The sequence below is a fragment of the Ostrea edulis genome, chromosome 10, assembly GCF_947568905.1.
Source record: "Ostrea edulis chromosome 10, xbOstEdul1.1, whole genome shotgun sequence".
NCBI lineage: Eukaryota > Metazoa > Mollusca > Bivalvia > Ostreida > Ostreidae > Ostrea > Ostrea edulis.
Window position 1 is genome coordinate 21,429,224 of NC_079173.1, and position 25,324 is coordinate 21,454,547.

Sequence of the window (25,324 nt, forward strand, 5' to 3'; positions counted from 1 at the left end):
GTTGTGAGATATCCCCTAGTCCCAGTGAGTATTGAGATATCCCCTAGTCCCCGTGAGTTATGAGATATCCTCTAATCTCAGTTAGTTGTGAAATATCCCCTAGTTGTGATATATCCTCTGGTCCCAGTGAGATATGCAATATCCCATAGTCTGAATGGTTTGCGTGATATTTCCGAGCCTTTGCAAGGGAATTGAAAACGCATAAAGATTTTGATAAAAACAAACATATTCAATCACAAAAGAAAGCTGTTATTGTGTTGTCATTAGTTTTCATGTCCATTAATTTCCATGATTCTTTTTCTAGAGAGTTTATACACAAAGCCATGATCAGAATCACTAGTGATCAACATTTTGTTCAACCTTGAAAACAACGAAAATTGATGTTCAGCGAATAATTTTAAAAATACTGCATTCCTTTTCGTTAAGATGAACCACATTTCAACAACAATACAGCTCCCAGACATAGCAAAAGGGGAAATTCCTTATTTCAAAATACATGTAATGTTTTAAGATTTACAAAATGTTCATTAGATATATCATATTTACAATACTACAAGGTGATGATTGATAAATGTAATTAGGAAGACGCCATACATCCTCATATATACTGACATAGTAAAAGTAACGACAGAGATCATGTAATACATGAAATTTACAAAATGTTCAATACAAATATCATATTTACAACACTACATCTTAAATTAATGATTCCTAAAAGTAATTAAGGAGGCGTAATACATCCTCATATATACCGCCATAGTAAACTTAATAAAAAACATGTAAAAAATGTCAAAGCATATATCATATCATTTTATATCAAACAGTGTACACATCAATACTGAATTTTAACTATCTGACTGTTCTAAATATTTGATGTCAAAAGTATCGAAAACGTAATGGAAGAGGATAAGTATTGTGCACTGTCGCCTTGAAATCGTATACCGTGGATTCCACATCTTTACGCGAGTACTTAATATCGCGAAATGATTCGTAGACGTTAAATCGCGAGAACACAAATTCGCGAGTGCTCTGTTGATCAAGAGTCTTTACATGTATTTTAGCAATATAAAAATAAAAGCGAGTAATTCTAATTCACGGGTGACGCTTATCGCGAAATTACGCGATCATAAATTCCTCGCGGTTATTTAGGAATTTACAGTAATTTGAAAATGCGATTTAACAAAATAATTTTGTTATTGAAAATACGATTGTCCATAGAAAACAAAGATGAGTTGACGTCAATGCCGCTCCTTCGCTGGTGTAAACATCCATTTTGTTGACGCTTTTGATTAGAGTGATCTTAGAGTTCGACATTAGAGGAATCTCTTCGTGTTTACCCAGGTCGCCATCTGTTAAAAAAAGTGAAAGCTTAAATTATACAAATGTAAAACAAGTATATTGTGTAAGCATAGGTGAAACAAAAAATGTAGCAGAATTTATCATCAATTAGAATAGTGTTAGAGATTAACAGGAAGTACTGGGGAGGACCAGAAAGGGGGGTCTAAGTGGAAAGGAGAAGGGAGGAATGAGAAGAGAAGATGATACACAGATAGAGAGAGGAGGATGGAGAGAAGGTGGCCATGAGGAAGGTGGAATGAGGTGTTTACTACAATGTGTAGACGTTACGGATTAAACTTTGTTATCAGGTGTATACATATACACACACACACTCACAGAAGATTTACTTGAATAAAACTTAACTATTTTACCATTACTTGAATAAAACTTAACTATTTTACCATTACTTGAATAAAACTTAACTATTTTACCATTACTTGAATAAAACTTAACTATTTTGCCATTACTTGAATAACACATAACTATTTTACCATTACTTGAATAACACTTAACTATTTTACCATTACTTGAATAAAACATAACTATTTTGCCATTACTTGAATAAAACTTAACGATTTTACCATTATTTGAATAAAACTTAACTATTTTGCTAGATTTCTGTCTAATCCAACCCCTAAGAATGACTAGAACATTTAACCACATCACATTAAAAAAATAAATGTTTAAGTGTCTCAGGTACCATATGCACAATGCACAATGCTGACTATATGCATCAGTGATTTTAGGGGCCTCCGTGACCGAGTGGTTAGAGCATCGCGCTCAAAATCACACGGCCTCTCACCTCTGTCGGCGCGGGTTCGAATCCCGCTCGTGCCGGTAAGTGAGAAAGTTCTCCAGTTTACTTTCGGAAGGTCGGTGGTCTCTTCCCTTGTACATTGTATCTGGGTTCTCTCTTCCACCAATAGAAAACTGGGCACCACCATATAACTGAAAAATTGTTGAGTTTGGCGGAAAACATCAATCAATCAATCATCAGTGATTTTTGAAAAATACAAGTATTTACATGTAATATAATTCTAAGTACAATTCTGTACTGAAACCAATTTATATTATTGCTATATCTTTTGTTAAGGAGGTACGCTACACCTGAGAAATTTGATGTAGATGGAAAGTTGAGGATATGTACAATAATATTTTGAAATTGAAAATTTTCAAATTTACTTTAGTTTGTCAAAATATACGGTTTTAGTAGAAGGTAATCTGGAAAAAAAAACCCGCTGGACTCGAACCTGCGACCCACAGTTCAGCAGTCGGTATTCTAACCTACTGAGCTCCTCGGCTAGGTATTTAAATGGAAAAGGAAAAGTCCAATTAATATCAATATACATTTGTTTCCTATTAAAATAATCTTCAAGTGTAAAGTTATTAATCCAATTTTTCTCATAGCGATGTATGCTGTATCGGTAAACTTGTTTAAGTCCTTTACACACTGTGAAAGGCAGTTGTACAGAAAACCATTTATCATCCTTTCATAAGTAATAAAAACACCCTGACTAGGAATCAAATCAGAAACTGTAGCAAACCCTTTCTTACAGACAGATCTATAAATATACATGTATTGTTGATCTGCTCTTATGAGAAGTCATACATTCAAAGTTAGTAAATTGATATTTAAACCAATGCTTTTCCAGAACCCATGGTCAAAGTATCTTACACTTAAATCATTTCTTAGGAACCTAAGAAGGAATCAGATTACACTTAAATCATTTCTCAGGAACCTAAGAATATTTACATGCTTTTAAAACAATGCGATGGTCGATATTACATTCTACGTAATGCAAATAAATGGATATATTCATTGATAAAATGAATATTAAGGATAAAATGAAAATTCATTGCACTATTAAATAGGTTAATAACCCTCTCTGGGATTCCGACTGTAAATGTCTAGAAAATATGCAACTTGGCAAGCAAATCGATCCTGATAAGAACGATTCAATCAACACAGGGGACACATAAACTCACATAAGCGTACGCTTAAGCCAATCGTATATCTAACAGTCCTGCAACTTTTCTCACTGGGATTGAGATATTAAAAGTTCGTAGTTGATATACATTGAGGGTTTTGGTTGTTCCTTGTCTTTTATTACTCATAGCTTCCACCATCCTTTAACTATTTAAAGAGCAGCCTCCAAGACCATAAACTGAGAATAGACTTAAGTCTAGATGCAAGGTGAAGATAACGAACAGTGATCAATCTCATAACTCTTACAAGCAATACAAAATAGATAGTCTAGATCTAAATTTTAAATCCAGCTAACTTTTGAAATAATTTTCATAAACAAATAAAATTTTCAGTATCTGATTTTGTTTTATAAACCTTCAGTTTTTTAAACATCTGTGCTGGATAAATCTTCAGATATAAGTTATCAAACTGTTTACTTAGTTTATGGTCGTGGGACCAGTTGCCTCAAATGGACGAATTTGAACCTGAAACTCCCACTTTTAAACACCTATGTAAAATAAAAACTAAGAACAGAGTCACACATTAATCAATACTTAGGTTATGTTCTAGACTGTGGATAACAATATACAATTGTTGACATAGCAACAGGACCACATTCCAAATACCACCCACTATGATGTTGGCGTTTCAGTAATCCATTATTATCGTTTATTATATACGAGGCCTCCTTCCACAGTTATTGGGAGTTGCTCTACAAAGGCGGAAAGTGTACAAGTCTGATTAGGAACTGTCGTGCACAGCCAAATCATCATATAGCATTGATTGGATATTGTCGCAAACGGCCTATTTGAAATCATTATATACTGTACTGACTCGGTATTGCCAACCGCGGCTCAATCATGACAGTACATATGACTCATTGAATATCGTTGTACACTATCAAAACACCCCATATCATTGACTATTTTGATGATATAGCTTTCGTTAAATATCGGTATTCATAAATAAATCATTGCATTGATTGGATATCGCCGAGTAGACTATATCATGATATAACACTTATTGGATATCGTACATAAATAAATCATTGTATTGCATTGATTGAATATCACTGCACACGGCTAAATCATGTTAACACTCCTTGGATATTCTTCTATACACAACTAAATCATGATATTGTACGACTTGGGTATCGCCGCACACAGCCGTGGCCCATTGGATATAATCTGCCACAGTTAATTTATTAAAAAAAACCGCTGACTGTTTATCATCGGGCACGGCAATACCATTATATGTCATCACACTTCCGGGAATTACGTCACAAATAAAGTCCGGAGTGATTAAGAAGTGCAAGACAGTAAGATAATTAGCAAATAAATACAACATCAGATTCAGGGACGACAGGCAGAAAGCTTTAGGAACGTAGATAAAGTTCAAAGATAATCGAAATTAGAAATTTCTTGGGGTACTGGGGAATTTATACAATTGGTGAAGAAAATCAGAGGAGTACGGCTAAAACGTCTATTGGTGGTAAGGAATTATCCAGTGCGAGTCCGATTTTCCCCCTCCAAATTGCATGCTACCTCTTGGTGAACAATCGTTTCCAGATACACTTCAGTATAAGAAAGTGACACTGAATGATGTTCTCCAAGGACCGCCCAATTTTCCGGACCCAGGACCGGAGAACCCGCGTCTTAACCAGTATTGTTTAGTCGGTAACCCGTTCACCATGGGATATTCGCTGCCTGGATGACACTTATGAAGTTGTTAGCTTGCTAATAATCGGTCTCCTTAAAAATGGAGACAGAAAGTCTGCGAAAAATCCCATAACAATTGTCATTGTTTATAAGGAACAAAACTAATTACCCCCCCCCCCCTCTCTCTCTATAACAAATATATTGATTCGCTTTGACCGTCTTCTTACGAAACAATATATAGTAGATATGAAAAAAAAAATAATAGAGACAGGTCAAGTTCACCTGTAAATTAAGCAAAAATAAAAATACTAGAATATATAGAATGTTCTCATTTAACTTAATACATATACAGTATAATCTGTCTAAACCGGCTATGTGTGGTTCCAAAGAAATTGGCCGGTTTGCACAGAGTCCGGAGTGCAGAATGTTGACAAGAATGAGAGTTGCTTCCCTTGTATTCACTATCTATGCATACATGTGTAATGATTGCTAACGTTGTAATATATCACAAAAGAATTCAAATTGTAAAAATATAAATGTCAGTGTTTTATTGTCGTGCTCATTTGAAAAAAATTAAATTTTTATTAAACAGTTTAAAATTTGGGAATTATTCGCGCAATTTTCTGTTGGTAAATTGTCGATTTCGTCTACATCATCGCCGTTATCAAGTGCTACATTATGTACGTTCGTCAAGTTTGTGTTGTGTTCGTTTAAAATTTGTCTTTCCCAGCTTTCATTATAAATGTATCGCTTTCAACTGTCTCAATTTGTGCAACGGAAAGATCGACCGAACATGGCGAGTTGTGCTAACTAACTACATATCATCACTGTCTGACTCACCGTAGAACTCCGAGAAGTCCACGAGGGGAAACCCTGTTTCTTTTGAAAACATAACGGGATTGTTGCCGCTTTTATTTCATTCCAAGAATGTGTCGAATTCATCGATTAATTTAACTTTGTCTTTTAATGTCAGTTCTCGTCCCTGTCGTTAGGGGGAGGGCGCCATTACCTCGTGCGAAGTGCTGTCATAATTGAAAAGTGCACCCCTAAAAATCAGGTTTTATTTTAAACTGATTGCGACTCATCGACAGTTGCACTCTTTTACTTACCTGAGACACCCTTTGTGTACACCGCGTGTGATCGACCGAATACCGACAGGTTGGTCATCGTGGAGTGGCTGGTTTCAATGCGATAATTAGAGCTAATTACGAGCAGTTGGGACCTTGTGTACACCGAATACAATGGACCGCAACAATTAGGGTGGTGTATCATCTAGGGGCCGGTTTACACAGGATAATTAAAGTTAATTGATAGCAGTTGGGACTTTGTAAGCCGGCCGATATACAGAATACGCAGTATCCGGAGTACAGGGAATTATTTGTTAAAGAAATGTTAGGGACTATATTTTGTGGCCGGAATTGACAGAGCGCCGGAGTACTCAGAGGCCGGTTTGGACAAATTATACTGTACTATAACATAAGACTTACAACAAAGTTCAGTGATTATCATATCAGTCCATTTTATTAAGTCATCTATTATAATAAGTGCTGGATTGTTTAACACTGCAGATACTTTTTTTGTTCCATAGAGCTGCACTGATTTGCAAATCGCTGCGCATGGCAATACAAATTTCAGAGACGTGCGATGACATATATATATATTTTGTTGAAATAATATATACCAGTTCAATATTATTTCATGGAATGATTTTGTTCGCTTAGCTGCAAGAAAAAATGTCAATTTCAGACAATGCGGCACAGCTGGTAGTCGACATTGTTTGGTATATTTTGGTAAAATTGCCGCTCCAAATAGATAAGAAAACCCCAGAATTGATACTTGTTACTGGAGAGAAATGACAAAAACCAATATAAGAAAGATCGGAGAATTCCAGTTATGCATCTGTTCGACACTAGGGTGTAATGGATTTTGACAGAACAGTTTTAGATAGGTACTCTTAAGCATTAGGTATATGGTACGTACCGATGTTACTAAAAGATGAAAAGATGGGTCCGTATCGCGAGAGTTGTTTAAAATATTCTCTTGGCGATTGAAAGAGTCCCTAAGACCACACGTTTTTATTAATAGGTAATGCAACAAAATAATTGAATCGTACCATATGCCATTGGACCACGTCCATATAACTGAAACCAGTCATTGGTCATTTCCAGTATGCCGTCCTGTCCACTCTGGACTCGAAATCTGAAATAGAACACATTATCACAAAAAGAAATATATCAATATATCATGGAACAAGTCGCCAAAATTTTTTTTATTATGGAACAAGCTATCACAAAAAGAAATCAGATTGGGACTTAGCACCTTTGTTTTATTCCCCAAAGGAAAGAGTGTTAGCAAGAAAACTAGTGACGACTCAAAACCACCACGGACTGTAAAACTCAGCATATAAAACGATCGATTATATATCAGCCTTCCCCTCGGTCACCGTACTCTTATTGAGATGAAGTCAACATATTACTCTGGTCTATGGAAAGAAGAAATTTGAATAATCTACATTGCATAATAACACTTCTTTATGAATTAGAATACCTTCGAGACTTTTAAAAGGAATTCTGAATATTCCTCTTGGAAAATAAACCCTATAGTAGTTCTATCTAATGTAGGGGAATGAAAAAGTGAAGATAACGAACAGTGGCCAATCTCATAGTCCTATAAATAATTTAAATTTCTAAAGTAGGGCAAAAGGGACCCTTAGAAACACAATCGCCGTGAGTCTTAGATACCTTGATCAGGTAAACTGAATAATCTGTCCTCTAAATCAGTAAGTAAAGAACGCTCTAACAATTGGTATAAGATATAACTAATCAATTTGTATTTACAGCAAAATCACCCTAACTCTCAACAAAACTCTGTAACATCCATGTATTTGTCATAGCTTGCCGCGGTTTAAAATTTAGCAGGAGGGTCTTTATCGTGCCACACCTGCTGTGACATGGGACCTCGGTTTTTGCAGTCTCATCCGAAGAACTGCCCCATTTAGTCGCCCATTACGACAAGCAAAGGGGTACTGAGGACCTGATTTAACCTGGATCAAAAGGAAAACATACCAGTAGATTAAATTTCAGAATGCATTTGCATAGAATCAGAAAGGTGTTTAAAATGTCTGATCACAAGATGTGAATATTTCCTGGTTACATTTTAATGCTAAAGAAGAAGTTGTGTAGTAGTTAATTCATCGTGAATATTGATAGTGCAAAGTGTTGAAAATTCGCGCGGTGCAAGTATTGTTTTTAGTAAAGTTTTGTGATTTAAAATTCACTAAACTTTTTTCTGTTAGTTCTTGAGAATCCACATTTGATTTGAACCACTACCCGCAAGTATCCTGGCACAGCACATATCCAGTTTCACCTTCACAGCAGTTATCGAAATATTTTCTTGAGAAGTAAACATAAGGGTTTGATAGAACATTTACTGGACCCTCTAATGTATCTATTTATAAATATTTGAGTGTGTGGACTATAGTATAAGTACGGTAACCCATTCATTCCATTGACTGGTATTTCAAATATGTCTGAAAACTGAAACGTGATTTTGAAGAATTTTGTCTTTTGAAAAGAAATTTGTAAGTTAGAATACCAAATCTTGAATTGAAAGACAAAATCTTCCAAAAATGAGCCTTACAAACAAAAACTAATGTTCTAAGTAGCTTTGTCAGTTGAAATCAATAATTATCCCTCATGTAACCTATTTAATTCTTTTATGACTTCTAGTTTATTAAACACAGTAGGATATATGATACACATGTTTGTTGTAAAATGCCTAATAGAAGATTTTGATAGTCCAATTACACTCTTTATTCATTCTGACTAATTGTCAAGTTCTTCTTTATACACTTATTAGGTCAACGTCTGGCATAACCTTCAACATCAATCAAAACAGAGGAACTTATCCACGACTGAAAGCTCCCTCAACGAAAGTGGTAACTTATATCTTACCCTTACCCTAACTCTAGGAGTCGTCGTGTGATCATTATCCTTTATGTATTATTAAAGGACGTTTTCATACCAAAATGACAAACTTTGCTGATGCAGTTCTTCAAGAATGTGTATTCCTGCATATTTCGTTATAACTCTTACATTTGTCCAGAAATCGTGATTTGAACAATCCTGTATCTTCCCTATTTGAGAATGTTTGAATCTGACACACTGTGTCATGTTGCTAATGAGCAGGGCTTTACACGTATAACCACTTAAATATGTTATGCTGACTTCAATACAAACGTCAACTTTTTCGCTATTTTACCTCAAACCAATTCAATGAGTTAATATTATTTAAAGACAAATCGTGTGGTATTCTATTGAATGAAAGGTGAAGATAACGAACGCTGATCAATCTCATAACTCCTATAAGTAATATAAAATAGAGAGTTCGGCAAACGCAGACCCCTGAATATACCAGAGGTGGGATCAGGCGCTTTGGGAGAGTTATTATCCCCTGTCGATCGGCTACGCCCGCTGTGAGCCCTAAATCTTGATCATTGTATGATTTTATTTCGTGAAATAGAAAAAAAATTAGTCTTTCTGTAGATTCCTTTTCTTCATTGTTTTTATTGTTCTTTTACGGGGCCAGAGAGACTTTTATTATTGATCATATGTTTTGCCAGTCATGAAATAATCCTCTGCAATTGTGCACTGGTCCAGTCATCGAGATAAAGATTGATAATCCCATAGAACAAATTAATAAATCCCAAACGAGGAAATGGATCGACAATCCGACGGAATGGATCGACAAATCGACAATGCAGTAGATCGATAAACCGAAGAAGCAGAATACTAATGTAAGGAAAGTAACTGCTCAATCCGAAAAAGTGGATTTACTCTTCCGATTTTCAATGGGTGATCCTTCGTAGCTTTCGTATACATAACTGATCACAACACGTGTGAATCGACGTCTACATCGCATGTGCATAGAGATATAGTCAGAACAGTTCCCAATTATCTCAACTACTAACACTACATATATATGTACTTTACTTGGAAAACCCAGCTATTCCAGATGAAAGGTGAAGATAACGAACAGTGGCCAATTTCATAAGTCCTATAAGGAATACAAAATAGAGAGTTGGGCAAACACGAACTCCTGGATATACCAAAGGTGGGATCAGGTGCCTAGGGGGGGTGTAAGTATCCCCTGTCGGCAGGTCTCATGTTGTAATGTAAATACCAGTACATCACCTTGAAATGACATTGATGGTATCGCCCATTATACATTTCTTACACAATACCTGCAGTACATATATCCGTTCCGTCTGGTAGCTGTTGTAAGATTTGATTTGAATCGTTCTTTAGGAGTCGGATGAGCATGTCTCATAGGGATTTGATATGCTTGTACTGTAGGGTCTGGTTCAACGTTGCTTTTCTTGCAAACCAGTGCATCGCCCATCTGTATGCAAATTGAATGTAAAACTTTAGCATCCTTTCATTGTTTCCCAAAGAACTAAAGACTTTCATTAGTTATTTAATTAGATTGGTTTGCTAGAACACTCAGAGATTTCTTGCTTCACCTGGTCGAGCGATTTTATAGTTTATCAAACGGAATAAATATTTCGAATGCAGAAATTCTGGACTAGAAATTGATTTTGTGTCAGTCAATTTAAAGACTGGAAACCCGATCCCCTAGAAAATGTAATGAATGATTCTTCGGGAGCACAAAAACATTCATATCCATGCACTGAATATTATTCTAAAGAATAGAATTTATATTTTGTCAACCTAATCAAAGGCCATTCTGGTCAAAATGGAATTCCGATTGTTCCAAATAATAAATATAATCTTTCCTTTTGGGACATTTTTGAAGATTAGTTCCAGGTATAATGACATGTTATGTAGTTATTTTAGAGAAAAACATTTTGTCTCGGCCAACTAACAGTCACAACCGTCACATCAGTGCGTTAACTAGGAACATGTGGCGGAAAACAACATATTTGTCGGAGTATTAAAGGAGTGTTTCTACCAAATATGATACCTAAGTTAACAACCGCACTGAAGAATATTGAAATCTGATTCCTCCAGGTGAGCTAAAACACGTAGAACATTCGTATAAAAACCAATCGTTTAGAAAATCTGTTCACTCTCATATTGATTAGGTCAAGATCAGAAACTTCACTTCTAAATTTTGTTTTAATTTCTAAAACTTTTAGCAGGATTGATGTCTAGTACAATATGCAACTTAGCCAAGTTCAGGGGGCATTATGGGAAAACTTTACCATTTGTTTATCTGAAGAAAATCCAACAGCCAGCCAACCATCAGTTTTACCACTCAACTCAAAATCAAATTCATATTCTGTCTCCAAGATATGTTTGTGAGAATAGCTCAGAAAATAGGCACACCTCATATGACCGCATTCTCTATCTGTTGGATGGTATCTGAAAACATTAAAACTTTCAGATAAAATGAAATGCAGAGACGAGAACGACCATTAAGACTATCCAAAAATAAACCTCCGCACAAATTATCATTATTACCATTTTGTGACTAATGAATATAAGTAAAGTTAGAACAGATGCATGTACAATTGCATTTCCAATACATTTCAGCATAAGATATTCATATATGAAATGTTTTAGCCTTTGATATTTCGACAAATAATGATGGTAACCATTTCTTCTTGAATGCTTTACAGTTCGGAGGTGAAGATAACGAACAGTGATCAATCTCATAACTCATACAAGCAATACAAAATAGATAGTTGGGCAAACACGGACCCCTGGACACACCAGAGGTGGGATCAGGTGCCTAGGAGGAGTAAGCATCCCCCGTTGACCGGTCACACCCGCCGTGAGCCCCATATCCTGATCAGGTAAACGGAGTTATCCGTAGTCAAAATCAGTGTGCCAAGAACGGCTTAACAATCGGTATGAAACACGTCAGACAGCATTTGACCCAATGCGAGGTTGTATTGACGAACTAGATCGTTATAACGACCATAGAATTTGTGAAATGCTGACTTCAATCGAGACTGTTGAAATCCCTGTACCATCAACTTGTTTGTCAGTAGCTTACCTCGATTTAAAAACTGACTATACCCAGAACAAGCTCTTGCATATCGAATCAGTTGAGATATATAAACACCATATGCAGGTGATAATGGAATATTGATACATAAATGTGGGAAGTTGACGATGGATAAGCCGAAATCATCCCGTTTGTCATAACAATGCGGGTATGAATATTGATAACACAAAACGTCTATTTTAGCAGCTAGGAATTCTGACAGAAATTAAATTAAAATGTAAATATATATATACTTTGAAAATGTCTGTGGTATACCGGCGTGAAGCATGGCAAATCATGTATTTTCAAAAATGAATCTTATTTTAATAAACTACGCAATAGTGAATGTACATACTAATATATTCCAATATTAAAAGACATGAACCGTACTACTGGGACTTGGGGAAGTTAGTTCCTGAGCTTTTGAGCACAACTACGCAGGATGCTACAACCAAGTATTTACTGATTCAATACTGATCTCATTGGTGCAAACGTATTACACATCTATTGCCGAAGCCTATCCAGTCGAAAATTTTGGTGTCGATTCAAATTTAGAAGGGGTTAGGCAGGGACTATATCTTATGGCGGAAGGATTTATTAATCAAAAAGTTCCAAATCTGCATGATATTACATTTTCTGTTTCATCCAATGTATCGTCTATTTTTATACTTCTATATGTGTATTTCAGTTTTATAACTTATGATACAGGTAGTTGAGACTTGGACCTATTTCAAATGTGGTAATTTATTAACTTGGTTGATGTATTTTTCCAAACAGAACAGCGATTCTCAAAATTGTTTTAATAAATTTACTCGAAATTTTGTATAAAAAAATCAGTATTTTTGTCAATAATTCCAAAATTGATCTCCAACTCCCACTTTTAAAGTTTCATTTTAAATTGTAAGACCAGACCTTGAAAATTATTTAAAATTTTAGATATTGACATTTTTCCTAACATGCCCTTTTAAACTCTCAATTTTCATATCATAAAGTTTTTCGCATGTCAAATGCAAAATTTTCATTATTTATTTCCATTACTATTATAATGTTTTTTATCTGTAATGTTAGAAGACATGAATATGTATCTATTTCATGTAATGATTGATTTGTATTGCTTATGTTTTGTTGACACCAACAGACAAATCATGTTTGATTTAATAAATTTTAAGTGATAAAAGGTCATGTTTAGAACACTGTAGCTCATTAAAAATCGTTGCGACCCCAGTTTTTCTTTTTAATTTCCTAATTCTCCTTCAATGCAGATATCAACAATGTACCTACCAAAAATTGACATTACTCCAAATCTAAGATGCGAACCTTAGAACTCAAGTTGTTAAAAAAATGAATTTCCTTTTTGAAAATACATGAGGATATGAACTGCGACTTTTCCGCCAGCATGCTTCATGAGGTGTGTTAGAAAAGTATTCTGACGTATAGCGTCGTTAGTCATACAATCAGGTATTTTCAAAAATGAAATTTGTTGTTCACATTTAGCATTTCGCAAATTCTATGGTCGTTATAACGATCTAGTTCGTCAATACAACCTATCATTGGGTCAAATGCTGTCTGACGTGTTTCATACCGATTGTTAGGCCGTTCTTGGCACACTGATTTTGACTACGGATAACTCCGCTTACCTGATCAGGATATAAGGCTCACGGCGGGTGTGACCAGTCTACAGGGGCTGCTTACTCCTCCTAGGCACCTGATCCCACCTCTGGTGTGTCCAGGGGTCCGTGTTTGCCCAACTATCTATTTTGCATTGATTTTAGGAGTTATGAGATTGATAATTGTTCGTTATCTTTACCTTTCATTTACATTCTGGTTTCAACTCCATCGTAATGTTTGCAGCCGTTAAAAGGGTCGTACTATGCCTATCAACATACATATGCACAGTAATATTGTTCATATTCATAAGGAATTCATTTTGATTGATAAAGATACTACAAGGTAAAGCATTGGAAATGTGGATATAAATCCATATTTACCTAAAGCAACTTCTTGTTCTCCCACACTCAGATATATCTGAAATGGAAAATAGCATGCAGACAATATGGCTGACATGGGAAGGAAATCAGATTCGTACAAACTTTTTTGTTTTATTTCATTTCGTTATCGCTGTCGAAGATTATACTAATAATCGCTTCAGGTGTTATTGTTCGATGGGTATTTGTATTGATTAATGGCGATTAATAAAACGGAAATATCATGAAAGTATAAGGGAAATTCATTTTGAACGTGAAGACCCAATGACTATTATAGAAGTTTCTTAATGTACTAAACACTGAGAGTCTTATTCCGTACCTGTCATGTCGCTTGATGAATCCCTTCTTCTCAATTTCGCCGACATGTCCGCATTACTTCTCTTCACTTTGACTGTGGAGCGGTGTGTTCCTATAATTAATCATATCAAATATCTGTAATAAAGAAAATTGATAGAAAAAGAACTAGACAACAGCACTGATAAATCCCAGATGGCCCACTAGCAGAAGAAATTCTTCGCCTTATTTCACTGACCAAGCTTGATACATTTGGTATAGTGAACTACAGGATCTGTTCTGTTTTCTTTGGTGTACGGCTGTCAATCACTATTTAACAATTTTACAGGATTTTTAATCTTAAAACAGAGAAAACGAAGAGAAGAAAGAAGAAAAATTGTTACATAATGAAACTGACATTTTAATCTTATTCATAACAACTATCAAAAATGTTTCTATAATTTAACAAATAACAAAAATGATCTTTTTTGCACGCAAAAATTTGGGCAATTTTCAGCTATTTAGTAGTCTTTTTTTCTTGCTGTGTGAAAAATTAAACACGCTTAACATCTGCTTTTCACTGTTTTCGCGAGGTTAAGAAGAACAAATATCATGTCTACTTCACGGCCATACTAGAAATGTTATTGTACAGTAGTTTCTTGTAGGTGTTTTCTAGAACTTGATTTTATATAAGATTGACCATTTTAGAAAAGTTTGATTATGTGGTCATTTGATAAAAATATAAATACTTAAAGCATATCATACATTTATATCAGTTTACTGTATAAGGCTCTTTTTAAAGACGGCAAGCTTTGTTAAAAAGCTATACTTGTATTCATAAATAGTCCTATTTAAAAAATGCTTGATGAAGGATGTGTAGAATTGTCCGACAGAAATAAATATCGAACCCGAGGGCATTGTTGTTTTCAACAGAATCGCGAGACAGATGGTGTTATCCCTTACCAGTTCCGACAATGAGGGAGCCCCCATGTAACTGTTCTTCTACTAAAATGTTATTCTTAGACTTTCTCTATTAGCTTTATGACTGTTGATACAAATTACATTTGTCTGTTTTCAACCAACTCTTGAATCCCAAATGAATTTCTATAGTAGGGTTTATTTCATAGTGAGACATGAAGGTGATTTATGTGAATTTTATGATCGCTGCATTTTTCCCGTCTGTGAAGATACTTTCGATCATTTCTAAATGATGTATTTACTTGTTTAGATCTGCTTGTATATTATTGACTCAAGGCAAATTACTGATATTTCTTTCTTTCATTGTACATGTCAACATCCACAACGATAACGGTCATTTGGGGTTTTATCGAAAAATCAGCGTTTGGATTACGGGATGTTGTCTTTATATATAGACTTCATTACTTGTTCGATATATTTGGAGAGTGGTCTGTCCAATTTCCCCACACTTGTCAATCCATGAAAGGCGAATATAACGAACAGTGATCAATCTCATAACTCCTATAAACAATACAAATTAGAGAGTTGGGCAGATACAGACCCCTGGATATATAAGAGGTGGGATCAGGTGCCTAGGAGGAGTAAGCATCCCCTGTAGACCGTTCATAACCACCGAGATCCCTATATCTTTATCAGGTAAACGGAGTTATCCGTAGTCAAAATCAGTGTGCAATATACTACTACTCAAATAAAAATACATATGACTATGCAATCCTTTCCACTTTCCATTCCTTTTATCCCATTTATGTATCAGATACTGCGTATTGGTGTTAAGGCAACTTCCAGGCGCCCAATTCATCGATTGTAGGACGTAATAATCAATTATGATTTTTGAAACATTCACAAATATCTACAGAAATGAATAGCATTTTACTACATTAATGGAATAATGACAACTGTGTGGTATAGTATTGTATTTATAAGCATGATGATACGTTCAGTCAATTTATCACGTCAACATTACATAGACAGTACATAGCTATGATGGTGCGAGAATAATCAAAAAGTTGAATCGATTTTTATATATGATTTCAGACATACTTTGCACCAATCTGAAATTGAAGAAAGCCTATAAATTTTAGATAATGTTTGGTACATGGATGCTATTACGGATTTCATCGCCAACGCAAGTAAGCTTCACTTTCAACAAAATGCGCCAGTAAATGTTATCAATAGATACTGAAGGCTTTTAGTATCTTGTATATTCATTTTTCTGACTTCACAATGTTACAGAATACACGCCCCTGTAAATTCATTTGCACTCCGTTCATTTACAGACATTACGAATTAAGTACTAAATCAACATACCATTCCCATGTAATCTTATCTGCACTCCTTTCACTTCTCCACCTTTGTCTATCCACATGCTACAAGGAGAACATATCTTCGAATAGAGACAATCTTTGTTCCATTCCTTATCTTGAAATTCTCATCTTTTTATACTTTTTTTCTAATAGGAAGTCATGTTAAGATTTGAAATTGTTTTCCTATTCTATATTTGTAAACTTATAATCTATGCAATCAGAGCTTTGTGAGAGATTAAGTTTATATGAAAATTATATATCGTGTCGATTACCTTCCAAGATCTCCAGCAAGATATTTCAACTTCAGTACAACATGAATACAGCATGACCTGTTTTCTGCTGAACGAATGAGTACCGTGTCCTGATATTCTAAACACGACAGCAAAATAGCTTGTGAACCATGGACATTTACGCCCTCAATCGTACCATTGAAAGTTATCTTCAATTTCCTGACATCCCTAGGCTTACTGATAACTGCGTCTGTAGAAAGAAAATATTCATCAAAACTACTTTTTACAGACATGTACTAACATATCTCTTGTGATCAAACAGTGGGTTATCTGTTTTGAACATGCATTTGTTCAGATGAACAGTAAACAGTAAAATACTGTATATGAATGTACATGTCAATCATGTTGAAATGTCTGCAGAGGAAACCTAACATCATATTGAAATGTCTGCAGAGGAAATCTAACATCATATTATTGAAATGTCTGTAGAGAAAATATATCATCATGTTGAAATGTCTGTAGAGGAAATCATATTGAAATGTCTGCAGTGGAAATATATCATCATGTTGAAACGTCTGTAGAGAAAATCTATCATTATATTAAAATGTATGTAGAGGAAATATCTCTTCATATTGACATGTCTATAGCAGGGAATCTAACATCATATATAAATAGGAAACATAATATCATATTGAAATGTCTGTAGAGGAAACCTACATGCAACATCCTATTGAAATTTCTGCAGAGGAAATCTAACATCATATTGAAATATCTATAGAGAAAATCTATTGAAATATTTGCAGTGGAGTTTTAGTATCTGAGAGTATACCTAGCATTTATTGGACTCGTCGTAATATGATATTTGAAATGCAGCAATTATATAAGTATTCTTCTGACGTACAGAAAACTGGGTGACACCGTTGTTTTGTGTTAGTTCAAGGTCACAGTTATTTCATTCCGAAGGATCTGGAATTCCATTAAAGCAGACATAAATTGTATATACATGTACTTATGATGTATTGCAAACTCTTAATTTGGAGCACAATCACTATATATGAACATATTTTGTATTTGTTTTTAATCGTAAATGCATGCACCTATGGTGCATATTATTTAATTCGTCTGAGTAGTAACTTTACAAGGACCTAACTTTTCGGTTTTGAGGGGATGTATTCTCCTAAATGAAAACTAACTTTAGATCTGTCATGACGTAGATTTGCAAATGTGAGTAAACTGTATCAAATCTCAAATAGGATCTGATTTTTCTACAAGAAATGTAAACAGCAAATCTGCAATGCATGTAAGCACAGGGTAAAACTGGGCAGAAACTGGAAAAGACGTAATAAACAAAAGGATGAAAGGACGACCATAGTGTCCACAAACGGATGGTATGATAAAATCACAATAGTATGGTATTTCCTATGGGTTAAGAACTGGAAATATATCTTAATGCCTCTGGGTATAGGTTTCTATTTCTGTATCGTAGGTTTACATGGGATTACGTATTAGCCCGCTACAATTTAAGTCAACAATTAGATTGCAAGATCAAATTACTTCCATCTTAAGAACTTAGAAAGAATCTAAAATCCCGAAAACACACTGCCACCTGGGAAATCATAACCAACATATTTGGAAATTGACTTCGTCCTTGTTGTCAGGTTGGAATCGACATAGGAACGTGCATTTCCTGTGACTCCTGAGGATTAGATGCTTTATAGTCAGGAAACCAATGAAGGTGATATTTTCCTCTTTAACTGATTCAAAATCTTTGATGACTTCATTTTCATCCAGACCAACAATGAACATCAATCGTATCCCTTTTGTTGAAGTGTTCAAAGAAAGGGGAAGATAACGAACAGTAATCAAACTCATAACTCCTATAAGGAATACAATATAAAGAGTTGGGCAAACACGGACCACTGGACATACCAGGGGTGGAATGAGGTACATAGGAGTAAGCGTTTTCTGTCGACCGTCCCCACCCGCTGTGAGCTCTATGTCTTTTTCAGGAAAACGGAGTAATCTGAAGTCAAAATCGTGGATTATGAAGGAATCGGGAATATAAGGACCCTTCTCTCCCTCTCCAGGAGTTCTCCCCTTTGTTTGATTTTATGTAGTAATTAGTTTGTTAGAATATCACGACAGTAACTTACGGCTGATGCCGTCACAGAAACGGATACAAATGTGCATGCAACAGGTTTACAAACAGATAAGCATTAAGTAGCTTTATATTCAATGCATAATCTAAAACAAAGCATACAATATAAAGTAAGCAAGAATCAATTGATAACAACATTAATTTCTTTTTGAAATGACCCGTGATTGTTGGCATAATGTATTTCATATATTGTTCCTACACGAGTATAATTGTTATGATCGTAGAGACTGACGTGCACTAAGATGACTATATTTTAATTGAATGCAGATACACTCGTGTAGAGCAATGTCCCTTTATGCAGGAAACCTAAATCACTAATAACATTCTTGGTTTTCCTTCGTCCCTTAAAACGCCGTGCATCATTATTAAACACCGGAGAGTCTTTCACGAGCACATTAATTGCTGTCAAATTGATCTCAGACATCCAATTCAGAATGCAAGAGAAGGCTTGGGGAGGATTATGTCAGCTAGTGATAAAACATACAATTTTCATAAAAGCAGCCAGGGACTTCAAAGCCGAAACTAGGTTTCCTTTACGATAATGAAACATCTAAATCATAAGCTTACAGAAATTTGGTCCAAAATAAAGAAAGTATCTAACGCACAAACACGCCATGTAGGATAAAGTGAATGACATCCAATCCTATAAACCACAGTAGTGTGTTTATAAGATATGGCAATACCACGTAGTTGTCCTAACGCCGAGTGATAGTAAATGAAAGCAATATAATAAATGCTACATTATTCGTGAGATGCGTGGCAGAGCAATAAAAGTTTTGACACGTTGTTCTATCTTTTTCAGATTTGTTTTTTTTTTCTAATGAGAGTTTTATTATTGCGCCCATAGCCACAGGACATATATTTGATATTTTCTCATCTCCATATGCGACCAGAGCTCACAATGTATTATAAGTTGATTCAACTTGGGTTTAACAACCCAATTAACTTAAAGAAACGCAAAATAGTTCAACAAATCGTGCTTAAAGGATGAGTCTGATTCTAAACAAGCACTCGTCAGTTGATGGATGATTTTGAGTATGCAATTGACTGTTCAATCGATAAATATATCACTTTTCCCTGTGATGGATGAAATATTTCACACAAAGTTTAAAAAATACCATTCTAATTGAAGCTCTTTGCAATCGGTCTTTCTTAGATGTCATCTTCTTTTCATCTGGGAATAATACAAACGAAAGGGAAAACTTTGCACAGTTTCGTGCACGGGGATACAGATGTAACATTGTTTTCATCGATCGTCTAAAAGGAAACTATCTTCTTTCACTTGCTTAAAGATGATGTTGTAAAACAATTTTGCATCAGTAAAGCAGCTGTAAAGAAATTTGATAATGTATGATAGTGTGTGGGTTGTTCGGCGTATCGCAAAGCATAAACTTAACCGAAATCTAATTGTAGTAGTTATTGTTATGTCATCAGATTTTAAGTGAAGAGTCTAAAATTTAGACCTATTATGGCAACCCAAGGCCATTTACCAGTGAGGGTTATTTTTCCAAACAACGCTTACCCTAACATGAAACTTCCCTCTTTCAAGGAGCCTGGACAAAATACCGAGTATCTACCATTAAAACATCAGTTTAATCATATAAAGATATATCAAGCCATCCTATATCACCTTACATGTAATTAATCACAAATTAGATGATTTTTATCAAACATCAAGACACCATATTTATGTACTCATTGATTGTATAATTACCTGTATCATGTGTACATTGACTGTATAATTACCTGTATAAATTGAGTGTATAATTATCATTTATAATTACCTGTATCGTGTACATTGATTGTATAATTACCTGTATTAGGTGTACATTGATTGTATAATTACCTGTATCGTGTACATTGATTTTATAATTACCTGTATCGTGTACATTGATTGTATAATTACCTGTATCGTGTACATTGATTGTAAAATTACCTGTATCGTGTACATTGATTGTAAAATTACCTGTATCATGTGTACATTGATTGTATAATTACCTGTATCGTGTACATTGATTGTATAATTACCTGTATTAGGTGTACATTGATTGTATAATTACCTGTATCGTGTACATTGATTGTATAATTACCTGTATTAGGTGTACATTGATTGTATAATTACCTGTATCATATGTACATTGATTGTATAATTACCTGTATCGTGTACATTGATTGTATAATTACCTGTATCATCTGTACATTGATTGTATAATTACCTGTATCATCTGTACATTGATTGTATAATTACCTGTATCGTGTACATTGATTGTATAATTACCTGTATCATGTGTACATTGATTGTATAATTACCTGTATCATGTGTACATTGATTGTATAATTACCTGTATCGGGTACATTGATTGTATATTTACCTGTATCGTGTACATTGATTGTATAATTACCTGTATCGTGTACATTAATTGTATAATTACCTGTATCGTGTACATTGATTGTATAATTACGTTTACACATGTGTGTAAGTTTGAGTGTGTATGTGAGGTCTGCGTGCGTGCGGTAACATGCTGTTAAGAGATTTGTTTCCACAGGAGGTGAGTACGACTCTGGGTAGCCGTAGGTAGCCATACACATGTACAGTGAATTTTCCTGTACTATATAAACTATTTCTTCACTTAGGACAGTTGTGCTTATCTAAGTTTATTCAAGAGTTCATCACAACGCAATAGATGTGCTGAATGAAATATTGTTTAATCCTCTTAAATTTACAGCCCAATTTCATTCTTAATGACCGTGTAGCATGTGACAGCGTGGTGAGAATTCCATTGTCATTGAAAACAAGTGTTTTGGACTCGCCTAGATGTTCGAGCAATCTAGCCTACTGGTCACACGTGGCTAAGAGTCATGAGTTCAATCCCGGGTAGTAGTGGAAGTGGGTATGCATATATAGTGAATTTCTTTATGCTTTATATATTCTCGTCTTTGAAACAATAAAATAAAATTCATCTACAGTTGTTACAACGTGAACTTGAAACTAAACCTACTGTGGTTCCCTTCTGTCTCCAGAGTTAGGTAAGAAATAATTAAAATCAACGAGTGATCAGGTTTGGGGATAATTACAATGAAACAAAAAAACAAAATGCTGGTCCATTTTCGTAAGTTCTGATTTCAAAAGAAGCGACAGTGGCCTACTTTTAAACAATCAGATCTTGATTAAAGGACCGCCACTTTCCCCAGAAAATAGACGTTATTACATTGTCACCTCTCTCAGGTCGTAGCTCACAATTGTCCACTCTCAACGCAAACTGTATTATATACCTTCACTCACAATGGTACCTAAATATATCGCCGATATGCAAGGAAAAAACTAAGGGTTCTTTTTCTTTGTTGTTGTTTTTTGCAGTGAAGAATTCTTAATTTAATTCCCACACCACTGAAGTGCATGTACCGAAAGGATTTAATTTCCACACTAACGAAGTTCCGAAGGGATTTAATTCCCAACTATTGAAGTACCGACAGAATTTAAGTCCCGCACTATTGAAATTCCGAAAGGATTTAATTACCGCAATATTGAAGTACCGACAGGATTTAATTACTATACCAATGAAATTCCGAAGAGATTTAATTACCGCAATACCGAAGTACCGACATAATTTAATTACCGTCCTACGGAAGTACTGAAGAGATTTAATGTACCACAATAGTGAATAAGCAAAAGGATTTAATATACCACGCTATTGAAGTTCCGAAGGGATTTGATTACTACACTATTGAAATTCCGAAGGAATTTAATTAACACACTATTTAAGTTTCGAAGGGATTTAATTACTACCCTATTGAAGTTCCGAAGCGATTTAATTACTACACTATTGAAGTTCCGAAGGGATTTAATTACTACACTATTGAAGTACCGAAAGGATCTAAGTACCAACTGAAATAGCGAAGAGATATTTTGCAACGATAGTGACATGTTTAGTCCCAAAACAGCAGCAGTTCCAATTTCAAACTCACTGGCGTGAATATTAAATTTTAATAATTTTTCTTCTTCTTGTAATTCTAACATAATACGTCATAAATCATAAAGGAACGTCTTCTCCGGATTGTTTTGATAAACGTGCACATCGTATATTAGTATACAGTTTTTCGCCAGCAATTCCTATTTTGGTATAGCGTTATACGGAAAGCAATTGGTTTTGATAAACACAACACATCTGAGAATTACTGGTAACAATTTTGATTTTTTTTTCAATTACATATTCCTGAATGTCTAAAATATTCAATCTATTTCCAGAAAAATCCGGAAACGTCTCTTTTTAAATTTTAGATTAAATGCGGTGTACTTACGTATGAAGTCATGGTCGTTTATGTTATTTGGAACTCTGGATATCTTCACAAATTGAGCTTTCATGTCACAGGTTTGTACAGATTTTTTGTTTAAATCTTTCATCACGAGTGCGTCACTAAGCGGAATATTCGGTCGGCAACTCCTGGAATAACCACTGCTGCAGTCCGAAGGCAATATGTTTAAAAAACCATTAACGAAAAGAAATGTGTAAGCGGCGACACGTAATGTATACATATTTGTCTTGTTTATACTGCAAATTTTCCTCTTCAAGCAATCAATTCCGTGCTTTTCTGGTTAAGCCCATCTTTTTAGTCTCTGGAATTAGTCTTCACTGAAAGCATTTAACCCTAGTCTGTACTCCGACAGCCACCATACGCACAGTAGTAATTGAATTCAACGTCTCGTGTGTGCCGTCTGCACAGTCCTCTGTTCGGAATCCCTCCGTAATATTTTTGCTATTAAGACTATGATCGAATTGGTATTGTCGCTCGCATTCCTAATCGAATGGAATTTGCCATGAAAGCGAACAAAAGATCTCGCCTGTGATTTACTTGAACAATTAATATACAAAGCTAAAATCCTTCGATTGCCGACGTAGAATACTAAAAATGTGAACTTAATATTCCATACAATAAAGAAATCCCTCCAGTGATGTGATATTTACATGTAATGAATTGATGATGAATTTGTAAAATGTCCACGTGACCCCTTATCACGTTCTGATTGTATTTTGCAAATGTGTAAGTTTCAGAGTATTGCTCAAAACATAATGTCCTGCAAAGCAAGAACGTCTTAAAAGATGGTTGATTTTCATCCATGTGCAATTTTCATAATATTTAATCAACAAAATTATTGATTTTTTATACACCTGTGAACTTCGACAATATATGCGCGGATATATCATTTTTTTCCCAGTGGATCAAACTTTTGGTAAAAAGAAGATACTCAAGTCTGCATGTTTAAAAAAACAAACAAAAATATAACCTCTAAAAAGTTTAATTCAACTCAAAATCTTAATCGTGAAGGGAGTGGTGCACATGAACTCAATTCGTGGGTTCAAACCTACAAAAAATTTCTACTACATTTTACTATTTGTCATAAAAAAAACATTGGGATCTGATTTAGCTTGTTTGACAGTTTACGACATAAGTTCGGACATCTCATGCAAATACATGTATTATGTTTTGAATAATAGCGAGCGAGGCGACGCAATAAGTTCGTTCTGGCATGATTACAGATTTGAGTCACGTGATTTGCTCTTCGTCGGCTGAAAAATGCTGAGGATTACCCACTGTGCTCTGAAAAAATGTCACAGTCTCTATTATATACTTCAACACCGTAGATAGAATAAATGAATTGTTTGGAAAGTACAACCAACGTTCTTTTTAAATTCCAGGCAATCTTTCTCATACCTTCACGTACGCTCTATTGTTGATGATACTATTGCTTGATTTGAAAGAAGACAATACGTTACAACTAATATGACGTCACAATGCACTGTTTACATCGATTACGTTGAAAAGACAGATTAAATGTTTAAAGTCGCAAAGTCGCGCTGCAAGATTAACATAAACTCAAATTATTGAAGATGTCATCAATGTATTTGATGCGCGCAACAATTTAATTAAAGATCTCTTCAAATAATTAGTGATAAGTTCAATTCTGAATTATTGTGCGAATTAATTGAATTGATGATAGCATTAATTCTTCAGCTGAATTGATGCGCGATTTAATTGAATTAATGATATATTCTAATGAATTAATGATATCAACAATTGAATTGACGCGCTCTACAATTCAATTGAAGAGAGCAATAATTGATATAATGCGCGCATTAATTCAATTATTGCTCTCTTCAATTGAATTATGATATCTTTAATTCATTTGAAGAGAGCATTAATTCTTTTAGAGAGAGCAACTATATGATTAAAGATATCTTCAATTCAACATATCCACAATTGCATTAATGATCTCTTTCATTGAATTGTTGCTCTCTTTAAAAGAATTGATGCATGCATTAATTCCTTATACAAAAGCCTTGTAAATGCTTAAAGATATCTTCAATTGAATTATAGGTATCATAAAATTATTTATAGCGAGCTCTAAATTAATTATTGCGAGCA

At 34.7% G+C, this 25,324-nt stretch overlaps 1 protein-coding gene across 1 annotated transcript; it reads right to left on the minus strand.

Moving 5' to 3' along the window:
* Positions 1-233: 233 nt before the first annotated feature.
* LOC125665517 (uncharacterized) lies at positions 234-23,827 on the minus strand. The gene is made up of 9 exons (XM_048898172.2): positions 23,201-23,827; positions 16,786-16,993; positions 16,518-16,576; positions 14,278-14,367; positions 13,962-13,998; positions 11,186-11,345; positions 10,205-10,362; positions 7,076-7,161; positions 234-1,349 (listed from the first exon to the last, which is right to left on the minus strand). Exons 1-9 carry the CDS (start codon positions 23,433-23,435, stop codon positions 1,177-1,179), a joined length of 1,206 nt encoding a protein of 401 aa, XP_048754129.2. The 5' UTR covers positions 23,436-23,827; the 3' UTR covers positions 234-1,176.
* Positions 23,828-25,324: the final 1,497 nt, after the last annotated feature.

Bases quoted from the DNA above. Each gene is read 5' to 3' on its own strand.
- LOC125665517 (XM_048898172.2), bottom strand. From the start codon at position 23,435: ATGTATACATTACGTGTCGCCGCTTACACATTTCTTTTCGTTAATGGT. The intron at 11,346-13,961 runs GTAAATATGGAT...TAATGTTTTCAG, and splicing joins AGAACAAGAAGTTGCTTTAG to ATACCATCCAACAGATAGAG. The intron at 10,363-11,185 runs GTAAAGTTTTCC...ATTTGCATACAG, and splicing joins TTTCTTCAGATAAACAAATG to ATGGGCGATGCACTGGTTTG.